This window comes from Setaria viridis, chromosome 1, assembly GCF_005286985.2.
Source record: "Setaria viridis chromosome 1, Setaria_viridis_v4.0, whole genome shotgun sequence".
In the NCBI taxonomy this organism is placed as follows: Eukaryota; Viridiplantae; Streptophyta; class Magnoliopsida; order Poales; family Poaceae; genus Setaria; species Setaria viridis.
The window spans coordinates 31887964-31908946 of NC_048263.2; the positions used below are offsets into that span (position 1 = coordinate 31887964).

General features: G+C 44.5%; 4 protein-coding genes across 8 annotated transcripts; 2 read left to right on the plus strand and 2 right to left on the minus strand.

Annotated features, from left to right (window-relative positions):
* Positions 1 to 4268: 4268 nt before the first annotated feature.
* Positions 4269 to 5806, plus strand: LOC117837023 (uncharacterized). The gene is made up of 2 exons (XM_034716577.1): positions 4269 to 4371; positions 4456 to 5806. The coding sequence occupies exons 1-2, from the start codon at positions 4298 to 4300 to the stop codon at positions 5666 to 5668; spliced, it is 1287 nt and encodes a 428-aa protein (XP_034572468.1). The 5' UTR covers positions 4269 to 4297; the 3' UTR covers positions 5669 to 5806.
* Positions 5807 to 8017: 2211 nt separating this feature from the next.
* Positions 8018 to 11654, plus strand: LOC117863712 (uncharacterized). Of its 4 annotated transcripts, none has more exons than XM_034747538.2 (13): positions 8018 to 8117; positions 8491 to 8604; positions 8799 to 9064; positions 9163 to 9237; positions 9323 to 9381; positions 9460 to 9595; positions 9705 to 9801; positions 9888 to 9954; positions 10115 to 10256; positions 10337 to 10446; positions 10638 to 10792; positions 10933 to 11034; positions 11122 to 11654. In XM_034747538.2, exons 3-13 carry the CDS (start codon positions 8812 to 8814, stop codon positions 11252 to 11254), a joined length of 1329 nt encoding a protein of 442 aa, XP_034603429.1. In that variant the 5' UTR covers positions 8018 to 8117; positions 8491 to 8604; positions 8799 to 8811; the 3' UTR covers positions 11255 to 11654. The 4 variants fall into 4 exon arrangements, with proteins under 4 accessions (XP_034603429.1, XP_034603437.1, XP_034603422.1 ...); XM_034747546.2 differs by having other exon boundaries at positions 8020 to 8117; positions 8502 to 8604; XM_034747531.2 differs by having other exon boundaries at positions 8043 to 8117; positions 8424 to 8604.
* Positions 11655 to 11794: 140 nt separating this feature from the next.
* On the minus strand, positions 11795 to 14881 carry LOC117863731 (alcohol dehydrogenase-like 6). Its single transcript, XM_034747557.2, has 10 exons — positions 14633 to 14881; positions 14408 to 14544; positions 14175 to 14221; positions 13771 to 14093; positions 13566 to 13648; positions 13408 to 13483; positions 13273 to 13334; positions 12835 to 12930; positions 12540 to 12701; positions 11795 to 12202 (listed from the first exon to the last, which is right to left on the minus strand). Exons 1-10 carry the CDS (start codon positions 14682 to 14684, stop codon positions 12086 to 12088), a joined length of 1155 nt encoding a protein of 384 aa, XP_034603448.1. The 5' UTR covers positions 14685 to 14881; the 3' UTR covers positions 11795 to 12085.
* Positions 14882 to 15372: 491 nt separating this feature from the next.
* On the minus strand, positions 15373 to 20601 carry LOC117863698 (uncharacterized). 2 transcript variants are annotated; one of them, XM_034747515.2, is made up of 10 exons: positions 20138 to 20600; positions 19157 to 19391; positions 18877 to 18963; positions 18613 to 18782; positions 18116 to 18258; positions 17851 to 18028; positions 17147 to 17744; positions 16615 to 16727; positions 16293 to 16536; positions 15373 to 15936 (listed from the first exon to the last, which is right to left on the minus strand). In XM_034747515.2, the coding sequence occupies exons 1-10, from the start codon at positions 20335 to 20337 to the stop codon at positions 15709 to 15711; spliced, it is 2196 nt and encodes a 731-aa protein (XP_034603406.1). In that variant the 5' UTR covers positions 20338 to 20600; the 3' UTR covers positions 15373 to 15708. The 2 variants fall into 2 exon arrangements, with proteins under 2 accessions (XP_034603406.1, XP_034603412.1); XM_034747521.2 differs by lacking the exon at positions 18877 to 18963 and having other exon boundaries at positions 20138 to 20601.
* Between the last annotated feature and the right edge of the window lie 382 nt (positions 20602 to 20983).

A 20983-nucleotide genomic window follows, 5' to 3' on the forward strand; every position in this document is an offset into this window, starting at 1 on the left:
TGTTTCATTATAACTGATGCATTGGATAAGTGTGCAATAATGATTATTTATTTTGTTTCCTTATAACTAGTGCGTTGGACAAATGTGCAATGATGATTATTTGTTCTGTTTCTTTATAACTGATGCATTGGACAAGTGTGCAATGATGATTACTTCTTCTGTTTCCTTTGATTACTTGTTTCTTGTTTACTTGATGATTTTCTCTGCCCTACTATGCTCCCTTCCTTGATGATTTCCTCTGTCCTATTATGCTCCCTTCCTCACATCTAAGTTGGGTGGCATCATATGCATTAGGAGAAGGCACAAGAGAATATTCACTTTGACTTGGTTGTGGAGCTTGAGGCCGCTGAAGCTGCTATCCAGCCTGCTACTGGCCAGGCTGCTGCTACTATTGGTGGCCAGGCTGCTACTGCTGCTATTGGCTAGGCTACTGGCGCAGCTAGTGGCCAGGTTGGTGGTGCTGCTGGGCAGCAGCGAGGGCTGCAATGAGTTGGACCAATGTGATGTCCGCATTTGTGCTTCGCCGCATGTGCCAGCTAATCTCCACTGGTGTGAGAACTGACAAAGGTTTTAAGAAAGTGCACTTGAACCAAGTTGCCAAGGCTGTGCATGAGTTCTAAGGCAATAAGGTGACTGGCACCCAGATCTACAACCATTTGCGCAAGTGGAGGTAGAGGTGGATCAGGGTCATCAAGCTTAGAGAACTTAGTGGTGCTTTGTGGGATGAGGATAACTTCATGATCACTTTGGAGGATGAGCACTACTGAGGGCATATCAAGGTGTGTTACGCTAACCAAGTATAACTTCATGAATTATATTGGTTGTTGATCTATTTCATAACTTCATGAGGATAACCTATGCTCACCATTCCATATTTGGATTTCAGGCACACCCTAAGGATGCTGATTTGTTGAACAAGCCAATAGAGAACTAGCAGTAGATGCAGATCATATTTGGCAATGTCCTGGCTACAGGGAAGTTTGCCGTGGAATCTAGTGAGCCTTTGGGCTCCCCATCTAACTTTGCTGAATTTGAGCCAGATGCCATGAAGGTTGATGATGTGACAAAGATGTTTGGAGAGGCACCCAAGAGTCAGGATGCTGTTGCTGGGTTTGATGCAGGCAACAAGAGGAAGAGGTCCATGCTTAGTGAGGGGGACATTATTGTCATGACTGGCATGACTGATGCAGTGAACAATGTTGCAAATGCCATTCTCTAGACCAAGGTTGAAGATGTCCGCCTTGAGTTGTATGATGCTCTCATGTTCATGCCTGGATTCACTGATAAAGCACTGATGGTGGCCTATGAGCACCTGCTTGGCAACAAGGCTCATGGTACTGCATTTGTGAAGATGAATGATTCTCACCGTGTGCTGTGGCTGAGGACCTTCTTGGCCAAGCACTACTACGTGCAGTGAGCCTGCTAATCAGATGGTGACTTCTTTTGTGCAGTGAGCATTCTTTTGTGCAGTGAGCCTTCTCCTGAGCTGTGAGCCTTCTCCTAGTTGCCTCTCCTGATTAGTGACCAGTTGATCTGTTGATCCATCTTTTGTGCAGATAACCTCCTCTCTTTTACTAACTATACCTTATAGTTGGTAATTGACTATATGGCACTCTAGCTGCAAGCACTATATATCCTAGACTGTTTGGATTTGTAACTTAACTATGAGTTACTTGATGTCATGACAATCTGGTTATGTGGTTGTTTTGAGCATATGCCCATTGCCAATGATGATTGATAACTTATTTACACTACTCTACATCTGTTTCATTTTGCTTGTTGGTTTCATCTCATTGTTGTGAATTTTTTTGAGTATACTTGTCCATTGCCAATGATGCTATGTTCTCCATTTTACCCTACTATTCCTGTTTGCATTTTCACTACTGCCTATTCATGTGGTACCTTGTTGTTCATGTGGTACTCCTATTCTAAGCATATGCCCATTACCAATGATGATATGTGGACTTCTTTCAATTGTTAATTGCTCATCTTATCATTGTACTTACTACCTACTTATCATTTTTATTGGTAATTTCCTTATGTTTTCTCCACCTGGGAGGATTGCCATAATCAAGAGGTCGGATGTAGGTAAGCATTCCATTCTTATGATGTGGTACTACTATTCTGAGCATATGCCCATTGCCAATGATGATGTATTCTGCAACTTTTTATCCATCTATTCTTGTTCTTGTTGCTGTGTTGACTTATTTGCACTCTTTTTCCCTATGTTTTCTTTGTACCTGCTGATAACATCTCAACTTGGTTTGATCTGTCCTGAGCATATTTGTCCATTGCCGATGATGCTATGTTCTTTTTTTTTTCAGCTATGGCTTGATATAGTAGCTGTTGGACACCAAACTAGAGTTTTCTCCACCTGGGATTCTTTGTACCTGCTGATAACATCTCAACTTGGTTTGATCTGTCCTGAGCATTTTTGTCCATTGCCGATGATGCTGTGTTTTTTTTCAACTATGGCTCGGTATGTAGTAACTGTTGGACACCAAACTAGAGTTTCTCTACCTGGAAGGCGTGTCATGCTCAAGTGGATGGCTTCAGGGGATATACGGTATTTTTGCTTTGCAAATTTATGTAATACTTAGTTGAACATGCTGTTGTTTGAGCCTCAGGGACATACGGTGGTAATCTGACCATTTGTATGCAAGAGGTGATTGTAACATGTTATATGCAGGCAACCAATCAAACATATGTTGCATCTCTCTTTTGAATTGTGGGTACATCAGTGCAACCAATCAGTATCTCTGTGTGGCCTGGCTGACATGAAACAAATAACCGGCTGACATGAAACAAATAACCAAATGTACGCATATTGCATGCGCCGAGCCTGTCCCTGGCCGGCCTGGCTCCTTGGTGCGAGCTAGGCTACTATATTGATTTGGCTTGTATGTTAGCTGAGCATTTGATCATACCGCATACTGTGTGGACCCTATATTGATTTGGCTTGTATGTTAGCTGAGCATTTGATCATACCGCATACTGTGTGTTCAACTGTTATTGTTGTTTGGTCATTTCCTTGCTGGATATCCGGTTGAATTATCCTTCTAACCAAAAGTTTACAACCGCCAAAGAACGTTACAAACTTTTTTGCAGTTTGGCTACAAGTAGATCCAAAATTGTGATCTCAAGTTTGTGTGGGGATCAGTGTTATAGTTACCGGATCAAGAGAAAATATCGGAGATGGCCGGCAAGACTGGTACACCGATTTTCGGTCAAAATTTTGGGAAAATATTTTAAATCGAGCCAAATTTTGACTATAATTTTGAAGGACAGCCCCAATGCCGGCCGAAAACTGAGCGGTATGTACCGATATGACTATTTACCGATCCATACCGGTAGGGCTGAAATTCACTGGTTTTCGACGAAATTCAGCTGAAATTTTGAATTCTGGTGGGAATTAGCGCAATTTTTGTCTATGGTTGGCTAGAAATAATGTTATCTTTGATTAAAAAATTGTATTCTTATTTAATTTGTAGGTTACTTTCGGGGCCACCTATTGGCCACGCTTTTGGCCCATCCTTCAAAAGGAGAGCGGCAAACCGATGCAAGAATGAAATGGGCATGTCACATGTTGGAGATCATGACAATGGAGATTTTCGCCAAGCAGGGGTGGTTGTCCTCTAATAGGCGTAGTGCTTAGTTGGTCGTTTGAGTTTGCGTATGTCTCTATTTTGTTGCTTTTTTTAGAGTTTGCTTTAATCAATCAGAGGTTGCAACTATAATAATGAATGGTTGAGTGCAAAACTCACCGTAATATTAATTTCCTTTTTCTAAATCTCTCTCTCTCTCTCTGTAAGTATGCTTGATTCACTAACCTGGACAGAGTCAATATCTCGATCGTCACTAGACCCTTGAAGGACACCGAAAACAATCGATATACTCCAGTGGTTGATGTATTAAACTTGCTAGGTTGCAAGAAACAAGGGTATTTGTCCCAGAAAGGAGAGTCCGGTATTGCCAAGAATGATTAGCTCCAGGAGCAGTTGTCATGTTGTGATTCTTCTTAAAACATAGCATATATCGGTAGTTACAAGGGAAGATCCAAAGTTTCGACAAATCGAAAGTTTGAGGGATTAAAAGGTTGGAACGAAGAAAGATTCTGGACTATAAGGACCCATCATCAGCTGTTGACGCCGAAATCATGGTATGGGGCATACTACTCTTTCATCAATCATCGCATAGCTGAGCCTCCCGTGGTCCCGCCCGTGCACGTCTTCTTTTCTGTGCACACGCGCAGCACGTCGCTTGCTGGTTTAGCCACACGTCTTCTTTGGCTGATCAGATGGCCAGAGAACGGCGGCAGGCCGGCTGCGACGTTCCGCGTCTGATGCACGAACTGGACCGCGATCCAGAGAGGTGACATTCCGATTCCATTCCATTTACTTCATCTCTGGCGATCGCCGCTTGAGCACTTACCTTTCATGCGTGCGCGTTCTGCAGGAGGGACTGGACCAAGCTTCCACCGGACCTTGCCGCATACATCGCCGGCCGGCTGCTCGGCATCGACTTGACGGAGTACATCCGATTCCGCTCGGTGTGCAAGCCGTGGCGGCAGTCGACGGAGGACCCGCGCGGCCTGCACAGCCGCTTCATCCCCCGCAACTGGGTCGTGCTCATTAACTACCTAGATTGTTTTCGCCGTAACTACGGCGACCGCAAGTACCGGCTGCTCAACGTCGCCACGGGCGCCTCCCTCACCCACGCTGAATTCCCGGAGCTCTCCGGCCACCACGCGGTGGCCTACGCCGAGGGCCTACTTGTCCTGTGGAGCAAGACTACCTCCGCCATCCGCCTCCTCAACCCGCTCACGCACGCGGTCGCCGACCTCCCGGCCCCGGACTTCTCCATCTTGGGCGAGGCGGCGTCCACGGCCGTGCTGGACAGCGACTACCGCTTCAGGGGTTTCGGCGTGATCAATAGTGGTGCCGGCGCGGCGGGGGCCTCCGCGCCCACCATGGTAATTTTCATGGATGGAGTGATCCCGATGATCGCCTGCATCCGGCCCGGGGAGCCGCGCTGGGCTCTCGTCGACACGAGCGAGCTCGACGGCTGCACGGCCAACGTCTCTTTCAGCTCCGCGCTCTCTATCCGCGGGCGCTTCTACATTACGACGTCCACCGGGGACGTGCTTGCCGTGGAGCTCCACCCGGAGCCCCGGCTGGTGTACGTTATCAAGCAGACAACAACAGCCGCCACGAGGCCCACGACGACCACCGCGCCTCCGGCCATGAGGCCCTTCTTTGAGTTCTTTCTTGCCCCATCTAGCAACGAAGACCACGCCGGGATGCTCATGGTGCGCGCCAGCAGAGACCGTCGACAAGTCGAGGTGTTCGAGGTGGACGTCGACGCGGGAAAGCTCGTTCCAACCAGCACCGTGGGCACTGACCGGGCGGTGTTCATCGGTTCAGCTCGGGCGCTGTCCATCTCTACCAGGCTGTTTCCTTCGATCGCTGCCAATGCTGTTTACTTCTGCATTGGAAATAGGTCGACGGAGCTTCTGTTTTACATTGTCCACCTCGATAATGGACGAGGTGAGCCGGCGCACGTCCCGTACTCCGACCAGGGGCAGGCGGTAGGGCCTTTCGTAGACCCATGCAACCTCGACGTCTATCTGGCTTTCTGCGTAGATGCTGTGCAGGTCCTAGCAATGTAAACTGTGTCGTATAGGATGAACACCAGCTATCGTCGTTACACTTAGCTGTAGCATTTGTAATCAATTCTCGTATGGACGAAGAGGGTATCACAGTTCACAAGCAACAGATCGACGAACGATGATTTCTTACAAGTTTCACTTTTGTTTGCAATGGGCCTTTGACCTTGTTTGTTTGAACTTTTTGACAGTTTCTCAACATGAAAAGTTAGAAGCTCGAATAAACAACAATCTGCTTTCAAAAAACTGGAAGTTCAGAAAAGCTGAGTTTATATGAAAAACTGAAAAGCTCAATTTTATGAGCTTTTCGTAGCTTTTTGAGCTCAAAAAGCTAAACACATCTTCTATAAGCTAGTGTTGGCTTTTCCGAAGAAAAGCTGCAGCCCAAACAAACAGGCCCTTTTTTCCACTTGGCCAGCGGCCCTGGCCCGCCTAAATCTACCAAGTCTAAAAAAGGGAACTTTCTTGTTGGCGAAATTCTCATAAAAGAACTACTTTCTTTCAATAACATGGCGGGTGCTTTCAAATGCAACTCTATGTGCCCGGATTTTATTTTTCGCTTACAACTTTATACACGAGCCTCCAACTGAAGAGCAGGCGGCGTCACGGTCGCAAACTCGCATGCGCTGCCATCACACGACACACACACCTGCACCAATGAACCGATCTCAAAAACTTCCTTAGAACCACAATACGAAGCACCGCTCCCACGCGCCCATGTCGTCGAACCGGCCACCGCTAGTAGCTACGCGGTCGAATTACCATGAGCTCGAAGCCACTGGTGGCCAATCCGCGCCTTCTTCTGGCCGGCGCCGGCCACGACTCGAGGGCACGAGCCGCGCACCCTGTGTCCGACGGCTCCCCGACTGGGTTTTGGACAGTCTTCCCGTGCCGAGAGGACAAAAAACGCCTCTTTTCCGGTGGCTCCCAGCTTCCACCACGGACGCCGCTATCGTGCCGGCAGCTATCTAGTGTACGTCGTTGGACGAGTAGGACTAGAGCCACGACGCCACGTGGGGCGCTGAGGCCGCTCCGGCGGTGGCTCTACGGCGGAGGCGATGGGGCGATACGGTTCCCTTCCCATGGTTCCTGGATGATGCCGACTAAACGAGAGAGACGCAGCAATCTTTTTCGGTTTCGTTTCAATTCAATTCAACAAACTTCTGCACCCGTGTGACGTGCAATCACATCTCCGGTGTCACTCGCGTGCCGGCAACCCCCTGTTACGTTTCGGATAGGAAACGTACGTGTACTCGTGTAGCTGCTGCTTTGGTTGGAGCTACTGCTCTAGCGTTTGGTTACTTAATTGTCTCGATTGCTCATTTATGTCGTAGTTGGACACGTTGGCAGATACCACTGTCGGCCTAAGCAATTTCGTGAGCTTAATTTGGGTATCAAAATTGTGGCCCCGGATCGCCCAGCTGGAATGAATACGGTCCCGAACTCACGACCCCAGTCCAATTTCGTTATAAAAACGATACGAGCCTAAAAATAATGAACCGGGTCATAGGGGCCAGCCGTACGTGTAGTGGACTTCGGTGCACGATTGTTTCGGCAGATTAAAAACTAGTTATGCTGCTGTCATGCTGTGGCCCTGAACCCAATTCTGACGCAGTTTCGACCAGCCAGCAGATCTGATACACTGAATTTTGCCGTAGTAGTATGCAGGAACGCGCACCCCCACCTAACAGGCGATGGATTCTGCTGTCGCGAAAGCGATTTGCGGAGCATTTTGAGCCACTACTAAACGTGCTGCTGCTTTTGGCTTTCTTGGACCATCCGTCCATCAAACCTCCAACAGGCAGGGGCGGTGTCGGCGGCCAGTAGCATTCCTCTTTCAGCGAGGGGCCTGGCCTTTCCTATGCCACGGTCAAGAAAGTTTTGGTTGAACGAACAAGCACGAGACAGTAATACATTTCATTGACAAAGCAGCTAAGCAGATGACAAACTTCGGTTCTGTGGATGAAGTTTGCTGTGCATCGTGCCGGCTCTCATCCTGGTGCATGTTCTCAGGTCTCACATCCATGGAGCACATACATCAAAAGAGTTGAAGAGGCTATTTGCCATCTCCATCGAATGTTCAAGACCCAGAAAGGTACACGACGTATGGTATTGGAGAAAAAATGGTTCCAGACATGAAAAAGGCAGGGAGTATTTTCGTCAAAAGAGATTGCGATGAATTTTTAATCAACATCGGCGAGTTAATGGAGTTGTCGTAGGCGTTTATTCATCTTTTCGTGCCTGGCTGTTCCATTTCCATCTTCCATGGCGAGCCACGGACCTTTAAATAGACACGTCATGGCCAACAAGACCCCACCAATCTCCGCCGCCGCCCCCCCCCCCCCCCCCCCCCCCCCCCCCCCCGGTTCTACTTTCCCAGATCCAAATTCATCCAATAAAAATTGTTTGCTACAAGCATCAGCATCAAATCTGATATCTTGGCAAAGACAAGGTAAGCTGATATTATCTTCCTCTGAATTTTCTGTTCCTCGAAAATCACCATGAAAGAGTGAGGCCTTCCATTGCTTCTAGACTGATTGAACTAGTAAAAGAAACGCAAATATTAGAGTTATGCTACGTATCAGATGATGCACTGCTTCTGTAGCAATAATACACGTACGTGCTTGTTAAATATTAAGATAACCTCAACTTGGTATTACTCTTCACCTTATTTGTCTTTCCAACGGAGGAACTGCCAAATTGTCCATAAATTTGATCAAGTCTTACCCTCCTTTTGATGTTGGTTGGTCTGTCATAGGATAAACATTCCTTCCTTGCGTCCTTCCACTCCACTACTTGCTTGCATAAAATTGAATGCGCGGCAGTTGGTTTGCAGAGAGCAAGCAGAGTTCAAGCTTTAGATTTTGATCTGGATACTGCGCATTTGCGCGAGTGGCTGAAGAAGACGCTAAAAGTCCACCGGAAAGGACGAACCAAAGGTAAGATTCATTTAATCGCCTTTCATGTTCTTGCGTCGCAGTGACTTCTCTTTAGACTTTATCTTGGCAAAACTTCCATTCTTCATCCTTACTGAATTTTGAGTTTCATTTCACAAGATCCTGCTATAAACTCCTTGTTGGCTCTTGACGACATCTACTTGCTGTTCCCTCCTGCATCTGCATGGTTCTTGCAGATTTGAAGTATCCATGGGCTGTGGAGCATCAAAATGGAGGGATCCTGGTGTACGCCAGAGAAGACTGTCTAGTGTCGGCGAGGTGGTGGTCTTCCTTCCGGGTCTCCGGGTACCAAGAAACATAGACTTCTCACAAACACTCGGTGATCACCTGGACAAGAGCATAGTGGAGAGGCTGACAGCTCTGAGGGCAAGGATTGTGGCAATGGCGACGCAGGAATCAACGACCGCCCTTAAGCCAAGGCGACGGGCTGCGGCGCAGCACGGTGAGTTGGGTCGTTGCAGCAACTGAAACCTGTCCAGCTTGTTCCTGCTGAATGTGAATACCAGAATTTTTGCTTTGATTGTAGTCTTTGATTTTCAGGAGGGTCTAGCACTGCTAATCTCCTCCAGGCTTTGGAAGAGTACTTGCCGGCCCTGCTAGGACTGGTGAAAGGAGGTGATTACCTTATCCAATATTCCTAGAACTGTTGTTAAGTTAGCATCTTTCCTGATTTATTGCGGATCATGCATAAATATTACAGGGAGTGAGCTGAGAAACAAAGTACAATTTGTATGGGCTAACCAAGAAGATGTTGCTGAGGTAAGGACGAGTCCCCATCAATACGCATCTGTGCGAATCCTTCTGAACGTTTCAGAGTGGTGTATTGCTGAGCTGCAGGAGACGTCCATGGCAGATCCTTGGTACGAAGTGCTGTCCGTGCTGCATTTGATGGCCATGGTGTGCTTCCTGCAGGCAAACAACCTCCTCCTTCCTCGGTCCTATGCTGACGGTCACGGACCGAGAGTCTCTGAAGGTTGGTATAGTTCAGCATAAACATACACCTGAGACAACATCAGACTGCTGTTGACCTTCATGTTATGTTGTGCTGTGATGGTAACAAAAACACATGTGGTCACGAGCAGAGAGCAGGCAGGCCACTGTTGATCTCTTCTTGAAGGCAGCCGGGTATTTGGACTGTGCAATTCATCATGTACTTGTACAGATACCACCTGAAAGAAGGTCTGATGCCAGAAGATCCAAAATTGTGAATATCATAAGCCAATATTTGCAATACATCTAATGAATGTTTCATGTTTTAATTTCAGAAGAGAACTTCCAGTAGATCTAGCTGAGGGCAATCTTAAAGCACTTAGCTTGCAAGGTCTTAGTCAGGTACTGCACCAAATTCTTTTGACATGTACTGTTTTAGCAGATATTCCAAAACAGCTATAATGTTTATCCTTAATGCCATGTCCCATGTATGCTTTGGTTGCAATTAAATCTGGCTACTCAGGGTTCAGCTGGAGCCATTAATCATCTTAAAATTCTACAGGGGGTTGATATGCAACTTGGACTGGCAATCGATAACCCAAAGGCAACATTAGCAGTAAAAAGACGCTTAGCTTGCGAGATGATCAAATGCTGGAAACAGGTGTCTTTCTCAGACCTGATGTCAAGGCCCTATGGATGCATAAGTGATAAACCTATTCTTTCGAACCATAGTTTCCCTTTTTTTTGCATCAAGCAATTGCGAAACAAACTTCTTCACTATAAGTGTCAACTATTGTTAAACAGGTTAAGGATAGCATCCCAGAGCTTCCTTTGTCAGATGGATGGGGAAAAAAGCATTCTCTATTTGTAAAGTGGAAATATGTTGAAGCAAAAGTATGTAAACGAGCTAACTCTCTCTCTCTTTCCAATTATTTTGATTTCCAAATTACATTTACAAACTGATGATTAGCAACCTGTATTAATGTTCTGAGCAGCACAGAATAATTTCTCCACTATGAAATTATCTTCAACTTATCATCTATACAAATCTACATGATTTCGTTCTTATTTTCTTCCCTTGCCAGGCTGCTGCTTACTATTTCCATGGATTAATTCTTGATGAGGGAGAAACTGATAAAGCCCAAGAGATGGCAATAGCTGCTCTACAGGCATCAGAAGAATTTCTCAATGAGAGCAAAAGAGCTTCTGAGGCCTTCCATTCTGCTCCTCCAGCATCAAGGTCATTTAGCAGTTCCAAGTCTTTTCCTCTCCTTTTATGCTTGAGAATCTAAATTTGACTCTTCAATGCTCCAAGTCTACTATTGTGCCTTCCATACCAGTGAAATATTAATGTATCTCGGTCACCTGTTTACTTTGCAGAAGCCCAGCTCCTTTTGGAACAACCAAATATCTCTTGGACATGATCCCAAAAGATGTACAAAGCAAGGTCCAGAGCTACCAGGACCTGTACACACAACAAATGTAAGAATTAGACTCAAAGAAAGAGGCAAAGAAATAGCTGTCACCGTATATGCTAATCCTGTTTCTTTCTTTTTTACGTAAATTCAGAGCGTCGAACATAGGAGTCAGCAAGATCATCGCAACACCACCTCCATTGCCAGATTTTCCATTGGCTCTAAGCCCTGAAGATTATGAGCTTCCCCAATCAGATATGTTGTGGAAGGGGGCTAACCATCTATAAAGTTCATTGCCAACCTCAGGCCTGTAAGAAAGCTTCTTCTGACAAGAACAGAACTGAAGGCCTGCTGACAAACAACAAAATTCTGGAGCTTTGCAGAAGACTAGTACTAACGAGGAAATTGCTCTTACTACCTGTGACCAATTCAAATAATTTGTTTTCCAGCAAGGGCCCAATTGTAACCTCAAGAACATTAGTCATAAGATCTTTCCTTAAGATAACACATATGCTTTCCATCATTTTGGTGCTTAATTAAATTACAGGGTAGATTTCCTTTTGCGCACTTCTGCGATATTTGTTTTTCAGCAAAAGAATGGCTGGATAAAAATCCAAAGCCTTTTCAGTTTGAACTACATATGTACAAGACACAAAGAGTTTAATGGAGTCCCTTATAGTCCTTCAACTATAGGAGTTCTGAGTGTTTCAAAATAAAATTTAATCTGTCAAATCAGCAATTAATTTCACCTCTATTGTGTTATCATTCAGTCTTACACAATGTTACAGATTCAAGAATCCTTCCAATCTCAACTCATCAAAACAAGCTGAAGCGTAGTATTGGCTTGATGGCTTATACATGGAACATAAAAACAGTACAGCGGTATAATTTCAGTAAGACAGGTTACAGGGGCAACTCTTGAGGAAGCAAGTAACAAGATTCAAAGGGAAATCAATGTGATTCTATTGAGAGTTCTGTACTTTGATTTACAACACCAAAATTTACCAGGATAACCCAAAAAAAAAGCCAAAAAGGGTGAGCTCTGATGTGCTGATGAATACTTGAGCCACAAAGGTGATAAAGGAAAAAAGAGCAGATTTGTAGCAGTTGTTCAATCCTCACTGTGACATGTGAATCACACATCGCAAGCACTTGCTTTCTAGCATCAGTTCGAGTGCACGGTTGATGTCACCGAATGGTATATCATGCGTGACTAGGCCATCAACTTGAATTTCCTGATAAGTGACGAGATATAATAATCAATATAAGTTTATGCTTCGTAAATCATTTTTCAGCTAAAAAGCTCCAACCCATACACAGATGAAATAAAAGGGTAGGTTATTTTTCTGGCATTCAATCCCAGGTGTCATAGTAATGAATAGTTTTCTACTTTACTGGCATCAGTTGTGTACATAGTCAACATCCATTATCTCAATATGTATATTAAAGATCATCTTTCCACACTTGCCTCCACACGGCACATCACACTGAAGAAGCGGCAATATATTACTATCATTAATTTTTTTTCTCTTGTTTTTAAACAGTTGTTTCTGCAGAAGTTTTCAGAAGTACCTTGTCTGCATACTTATTCACCAATGAAGGTAGATCAGATTTGGGTCTCCATCCTCCAAACAAAGATCCTTTCAGTGTTCTTCCAGATAGAAGAAATGCATAATGAGCAGAAACCTCTGGCTTTGCTTTTGGTACACCAAGAGTTACAGTTACTCCCCAACCCTGGCAAGTCGGAAATGCATATGAATAGACAGAAACCGAATATGTGAACTGTGGATGTATGCAAACAAATGTGAGAAGAGAAATATATATGAACTGTGATATGTATGTAAAGAAATGTGAGAGGAGAAATTACATCAGAGCATGATTGAAGCGCAGTGGAAACTACTCCGGTATCACCCACACATTCAAAAGAGTAATCTGCCCCTCCATCAGTCATCCTTTTGATTACCTGCAATCATAACAGAACATTCTACTTACATCGGTTTTTTCTTTCTTTTCTTTTTTGGCATAAGCTTCAGCCTTCATGGTACATGATTCGTGAAGCACATCATATTCGAGAGTGCATTTTAAAACTTTAGCTGTAGAAAATAGTGCGCTGTCTTTAAGTCCAAATGGTAGTGCCAGGAGGGAATATTTCTATGAAAATTTATTTTGCCCTGATTATGTTGGTAGCTCATAGTCTGATTATAAGCTTATAACTCAGCAGCTTCTTCATGTAAGCAGTCAAGAAGAACGGCACAATCCCAAAGGTGAGTGATGAGCATGTGCCCAATTGTGTGCTATAAAATACCTGCTGAACAGGCTCGCTCAATTCATTCGGGTTAATAAAATCTGTGACGCCAAAAGCTTTCCCTGTACCATGAATGAAATAAGTAACATGAGGAGGGCTCATAGGGGAAATGTATAACTTGACAGTGCAACATACCCTTTTCTTGCTTCTCAGGATTAGTATCAACTCCAATAATCTTGGACGCCCCCCGAAGCTTAGCACCTTGAGCAACCTAACTCAGCAGACATGTCTTGTAAGTACAGTTCTTGATGTGTGCTAATGAATTTATAATGGAAGCTTATGTAGCTACTCACAGAAAGTCCTACAGTTCCAAGACCGAATATAACTACACTTGAACCCTCAGATACATCTGCAACATTCCAAGCTGCACCAAGTCCTAGAGAACGGAACAATGAACAAAGGTATGATCAGAATGAATATGCGCACCAATTCCCAGAACCAGAAAAATCAAACACGGCAACTCTCAGATAATCTGGAGTTCTGAACCTCAGGAATTACCTGCAGACACACCGCAGCTCAGCAGGCACACCCTGTCCATTGGCACTGTCAGGCCGACCTTCACAGCACATCCTGAATGAACAACCGTGTACTCGCTGAAGCTGGACACTGCACAGTAATGATACACGGGTTTCCCCTTGACAGAGAAGCGGGTCATCTGATCGCTGTGCATGACGCCCTTCCTCTCCAGGCCGAGCTTCTGGCACATGTTGCTCTTCCCCGAGACGCAGTGCTTGCAGCTCTGGCATTCCCCGATGAAGACGGTGAGCACGTGATCTCCCACTTGGAACTCGGTCACTCCTTCACCCACGCTCTCTACCACTCTACAGATCAAAGGTGTTCAAATGTCAGTTTTACAAGCAATTCACAAGGCTCAGCAGTTTGAAGGGGATCGGTGAGCGCACCCGGATGCCTCGTGGCCGAATATTCTGGGGAACAGATCAGGTTGCGCCTGTCGTCACGGAATCAAAACAGAAAACAGATAATGAGAGAATGTGATGCACATCCACAATCACAATCACAGAGATCATTTGTCTCAGGCTCTCAGCGGAGGAAGGAAAACTAGGAGACCTGACATTTCAATCCACCCGTAGCAAACGCAACAGAAGAAACTGCTGCCGTGGTGCGTGGTGCGTACCTTGGATTGCCACGCGGTGACGTCGCTGCGGCAGACGGAGGTGGAGACGACCTTGACGCGGATCTCCATGGCCCCCGGCGGGGCCACCTCCACCTCCTCCATCACCAGCGGCTGCCCCGGGCCCCATGCCACCGCCGCTGCGTGCAAGCCATCAAATTTTACGCCGCGCCACAAGTAGTATACAGAGGAAAGGGCCAAAGGCAATTGGGCTGGGGCGGCTCGTACCTCGGCAGGTGATGGCGGCCGGAGGCGACGAAGATGCAGCGTCAGCGGCCATTCCGGCAGATCCTCGGCGTGGAGCGGCTCCTCTTCTGGCTGTGCGAGGTTGGTATGGTATGCAGAGTGGAGAGGAGTCAAAGCACCCTCTTGCCGCTTGGGTTAGGTAGCAGAAGTGCAGAGAACTGCCCCCACCTACCCATTGTTGACACCCGCCAACGCTGCAAAAAGATGAACTTGAAGAGGTGCTGAACTGTTTATGCCTTTTCAGAAACAGAGGCACAGCACGCGAACAAAGACTGAGGCCTTAGTGCCCAGACAACAAAAAATACTGTAGCGCAAAGTATAACAAAACTGTGTAATTAGTTTTTGATTTCATCTACATTCAGTATTCCATACATGTACCGCAAGTTTGATGTGATGGGAAATCTTCTTTTTGCATAGTGTCAAAGTTGGAATTTTGAAGGACTGTTTACAGGGCCTGACTATTTCCAAGAAGGATGAGAGAGAAAAGCAATTCCATCTTTAAAAAAAAAGCAATTCCAGTATTTCACTGCTCTATTGACTATTCCCTCCGTTTTTAAATATACGAACGTTTGTAACAAGAACTAATTAGTTTGGTATAAACGTCATATGTTTAAAAAACAGAATATAAAACAGGACTTCTTCACTTCAGTGACAATGGGGATGCATCATTTCAGTTCCGTGTACAATATATCCTTCCCGGGTCCAGATGCCACCACCTTCACTGCTTTGCAACAGGGCAGAAGTGCAATTTTTTGGCCAGAGTTCAAATTGTTCAATACAGGAGAAGAGCAGCATGGAACCAATTAATCAGGAGCTCAAGAACCTTATCATCCTAACTTCAAATAATGCCTTACAATCAAGGGGGGGATTTTGAAAAAGCTTTTGACAATTGTACATCCATAGCAATGCCTTACATTGGTTATCTGCGCTAATCTGTAGCAGTTTCACTACAATGATGATATCGAGCAATCAGGGTTAAAATCTGGACAGGTTAGCTGGTCAGGTTGAACCGGGAATGGGAATTCAGCGGACTCCTTTTCCCTTTCGAGAGCCCATGATCACCTCTTTTTCTTGGTTTCGTTAGGTCTGATCATCTGCACAGGTGCAGCTGGAATGCGAGCCCACCACTCCCTAATTCGCCTGCGGAACTTCTCAGTGTTCTGTTTCCTTAGTGGCATCTCCCTCGTGTACAACTCCAGGGCGAACATAAGTAGCAGATGCCTAGAAGGTACGAAGACAAGAAATGTTGCTGCGGCAATAAGTACTGCTGCAACCACTTCAGTGGCCTGCGTGGGCAAAAGATAGACATTAGCATTTGCCGAACTGGAAATCTCGTGTCCAGAAGACTACCTTGTTTTATAATTCTGCACAATAAATCATATGTAATGTTGCAAAGGCATAAATTCATGTTGGGCTAGAGCTTCAGAACCAAAATCTGAGAAGTTATAAACAACGACTCATCACCAAGTTGTCTGAGCTTGTAAAACAAATATTGGGTAGGCATGTAAAGAGATTGTTTACGGTAGGCCATATGGATGCGCAAGGACCTTCTTAGCCTGTGTACCATAATGGACTAATACCCTGGTTCCTACCAAGATATTGGAAGCAAAATATGTCAAAAAGCAAAGAAACAAAGACAAACCTTAGGAACAGAGGCAAACAAGACAGATCTGAACTTCAGGAGAGCAATATTTACAGCCTGTAGAGAATCTTCTAACTTGGATATAGCCTCCTGCAATATCAAGATTTGCTCAACAGCATTTTTACTTGGAGGAGGTTTTACTTCAAGCACTTCCAACAGTTTTCCACCTCCAATATACTTACGCCAAAGAATGACAACAGCAAAAGTTAAGAAAACAAAGGGCACAATGTAACTGACAAGACCCCTGTGAAACCAAAAGGGATAAGTTCAATTAGTGTGTATAAGCATACTTCATAAGATCTAATGGACACAATGAAATTACCTTTGAATAACATACAACATAAAAGCTAAGAATAGAAGTGATTTCAAAGGATCTTCCCACTGGCTGAGAGAGTAAACGATCTTGCCTACTTGAATTAAAGGGAAGAGTAACTCCTGCAATATAGTGCGATCATCAGAATGCAAATCACCTTGCTACTGAAGTATAATCATTTGAGAAATAAGCTTGGGCAATGTGAAAAAGCAAGGAATTCCGCCAAAGAACTAATATGAAATATAAAAGTATTTCCTGCATCCAAATCAACATGTTTTATAATTCAAACCTGGGCAATGGGGAAGCTTACTTCCTACACATTGCATGTGCCCAAAAGGCAAATATTAGGATGGCCAAGCCAAGTATCTTTCTGTCCCGAATTGTAGGTTGTTTTAGGATTTCTAGATTCATAACTTTTATTGTGTATCTAGACATAATATATATCTAGGTGCATAGCAAAAGCTATGAATCTAGAAATGCCAAAACGACCTACAATTTGGAACAGAGGGAGTAGAAATTTAAAATAACTTATAATACACACCTGCATGAGGGCAAGATTTGCATCAATGCCTTCCACCTTTACTTGGTCTACTGTAGCACGTGCTGACTCTATTCTCTCAGAGTAACAAATTGACTCTTCTAGAGCAGCCTCCAGAGATTTTGTTACACCAAAGCAAACAGCACAAAAGCTTATTTCCTTTTCAGTTTCATCTTTTCTCTTCAGCAGAAGAAACCCCATTCTAGAGAGAGCATACAAGGAAAATGGTACAGAATGGTTTTCTGGCATTTTGTCGACTGCAGAATCAGTTGCTAAATGGCTCAATGAAGAGTCCAAGAGTTGGAAGTAGTTATTATACAGTGCTTCTAAGACCATGTCTCCTTTCGGAAGCTTTTCTGCTAAGCTAAAGGTAAGTGTTGTCTTGAAGTGGGAAGGAGCAATATGAAAAGCTTCTTTGACAGCAGAGTATCTCAAGATGCCCAGGATAGCTTTTGAGAGTGCTTCTGCTCTCTGAACATCTCCAAGATTGAACTTCCTGATAAATCTGTTCACCTGCAATACTTCACGGGTAATTGCTAACCAATAGTCCCTTCGTGAAGGACCTCCTAATTCAGGGAAATCGAAATAAATTGGATCTGTCCTGTAAAATAAGGTGCTGTTAGTTTTGAAGGCAACCCACCAAATGATAACTGCAGAGAATCCAAGAAAATGGGTATTGGAGAATGCTTCTCCCTTTTAATACTTACAAAGTGCTTGATTTGTACATCACAGCTTTATCAAAGAGGCGAACACCCAGTGGTCCAGTCAAATCACGCTTAATCACTTGATTTGAATCTGTTGCCAAGTCGTATTTAACAATATTATCACCATAACCCACTCTGATACTCTGAAAATAAAGAGCATGTGTTGTGAGGACCAATCTTCCTGCCAAAAAGAATGCAAATATTAATGTCTTTCCAAAGTGAAGCGTGCCTGCCAATTGAGAAATTGTATAGCGATTAATCAATTCACCTGGCCATGCTGATATCCCGATATGTTGCAAAACAGGATGAATAGGCTTGTCTCCATCAATAGCTAATATACACTCTCCAGCATCAAGATGAAGACTCGAAGCAAGTGGCGATTGCATGATACCTTTCACAGACCTCAGTTCCCTATAAATAACAACATAATGCTCTTAGTACATCTAATTGGATCAATTATAGCATCATGCACTATTGAAGATCCACAGCCCTAAATTTCCTCTTTTCCTCTATCAAATAAATATCCTGAATTCGAGATCCGAGTGCAAACATCAGAACCTAAGCACAATGCTACAACAAAGAAATGTACTTCTTTTGCAATTCCAGGTGCGGAGAGGGTTAACTAGGTATGTTTAGCTTACTTGGAATCATCATTTCAATCATGAAGATTTCATATATTTATGCACAAACACAATATATGCATTAACAAAAGACAGGTAGGATAGATCTTGAAATCTCAACAATTTAAAAGGTTCTGTTAATTACCTGTCTAAACTCTTGAGATACTTGTCATAAACAAGAAAGTGCAATCGGCCTCCAGATGAACTTGTAAGTACATCAAACAGATTGTGGACAGTAACTAAGTCAGCTATTATTGGGCATGAAGGTGCTATTCGTGCAAAAGCATTTAGCCCGACTGTCTTCTTGTCATCAACCTAAAAATGAACACCACAATTATCATTTGTATTGCCATAGAATAATTAGTTACGAGTATTAAAAAAAAGAGAGGTGCAGATTCAAAAAAGATACTTGAACAGCCAAGTTTGTGGAATTTGCATAAAAAATTGATCCCTCATCCTCATCTTCAATCTCAAGGGAATCACGCACAATAGAACCCTGACCATCACAGCAGCAAGAGAGAATAACAAAATTCATCAAGTAAACTAGAACACTGTGAAAGCTATCTAAGGAAAACGAAGGTATAATCACAAAGTTATTTATCTATTTTCCTTTCAAAGATATCCATATGATGAATAAGGCGCCGAAAAATAGTTGCTCACAAAAGAATGGAGCCTTGAAGATTTCTCACATTTTCTACTGATGCATCCTCAGAGCCTGGGGTTTCCCATGCAAGCATCATATCAAACATCAAGCGGCGAAGATTCTTATCAGCCAAATAGTCTGGACGTGTAGTAACTTCATGAAGAGCTTTGTGGCAGCAATACTCTAAAAGCTCTCTTGCATATGTATTGGGCTCATTACAGTTATGAGGGAAATCAGTCCCAAAGCTTTGCTGTAAGTTTTCAGTTGAAATAGCAAGAATCCTGAAATTGTTAAAGTTAGGAAACTAAGCACTTCACTTCATAACTGAGCAATGTGACAGGATCTGAAAAAGATCTTGCCAACAACAGCATCATTATGGTTAAATGTGAACTTGAGGAGATATAGGATAATGCGCTTTTTAAATACTAATGCCAATAACGACATCCCTCATTGCATATAATTTGGTTTATTAAAAGGTGGATTCACCTTTAGTTGATCTAGTTGTGGCTATTTTGTGTTGCTTGATAACCCCGTTCACGATATGCCCAAACCTAATGAGGTACAGTCTAGAAACTAAGTGTGAACTCTGGCAAAAGTATTGAACTTGAAGTGTGAAGTGCACATGTCCAGCAATAGATAATGTCACTCTTATTAGATTTCTGTAAGGACTAATTGTAAATGACTGGTGTAGCCATGTTGTTCGCTCCATCACTTTTACTAATTTTACAAGAAGAATAAACCTTGCCAGAGGATCAATATACATCAAAATTAAATGCTCGGACGAGCAAACGTCCACTAGGGTTCTGTGTAGTTCTAGTACCAATCAAGCTCGGGGATAGAAGCAATCTGCTGCATTTGGGTGTACTTCTGTTGCGATCCTAGTCTCCTACGGAGTTTGTGGTAACTACCCCAATCAGGATCAAAAACATCATCCGTGCGTATCCTTGAATAACCGGTGGGTAGCTCAGATCAAACTTCTATCCCCAACCCGTAGCGCAGTAGATTCGTGTGGAGCGGAGACGCGTACCTCGAGCAGCGGGAGACGACGGAGTTAGCGATGGAGGAGAGCTGCGGGATGCTCCCTTCGCCGCCCCCCTCGCCATCGATGGCCGCGGTGGCGGTGGAGGAGGCGAGGAAGGCGGCGGCCGCCGCCGCCCGGCGCTGGGCGAGGCGGGCGAGGAAGGTGCGGATGGGCTTCTCCCGCACCCACGCCTCCACGATCCCCATGCCGGCCGCTCTCTGGTGGTGACTCCGCCGGTCTGCCCCCCTTTGCTTGCTTGGACTGGAAGCCTCGCGTTGGTGGCTTCGTTTACTCTTTCTGGCAAGAGAGGCAACTCGGCGTCTCCGGCTGCGCCGTAACGGACAACGGCACAGTGCACACTTCGCGTGCTTGCGGTCGCCGGTCGGGACGCTTCGCCGATCGCCGCCCACGGCTGAAGATGAAAGTGAAACCGCCGGAACCGGGCAGGCGGGGTCGACTCTTTGGATGATGGCCAGTCGGAACCTGGCTCTTCCGATGCTTCCACCGTGCACGCTATGGTCGTGTTGTTGCACGCTATGACCCTGGCAGGTGGGGTCGTGTTCTTTTATATGCATATCTGAAAGCACCTTTTTACGTTCATGAACAATATAGCATAAAGAGATATTACCAATCAAAATGTGGCGTTGGAGACCATATCACATCAAAAATAACACCTATGTTTTTATATTTTAAAAAAGCGGGAGGACATACCAAGCCAATTTTTGAAACAAAAATGATCAAAACTCACCTGCCACTTGGGTCATCAATTTTGCTTCGGCTTCTACTACATGCTTCATCTCATCCCTGTCGCAATTCACAACTCAAGTTTTTTTTAAACTTATTCACAACTCC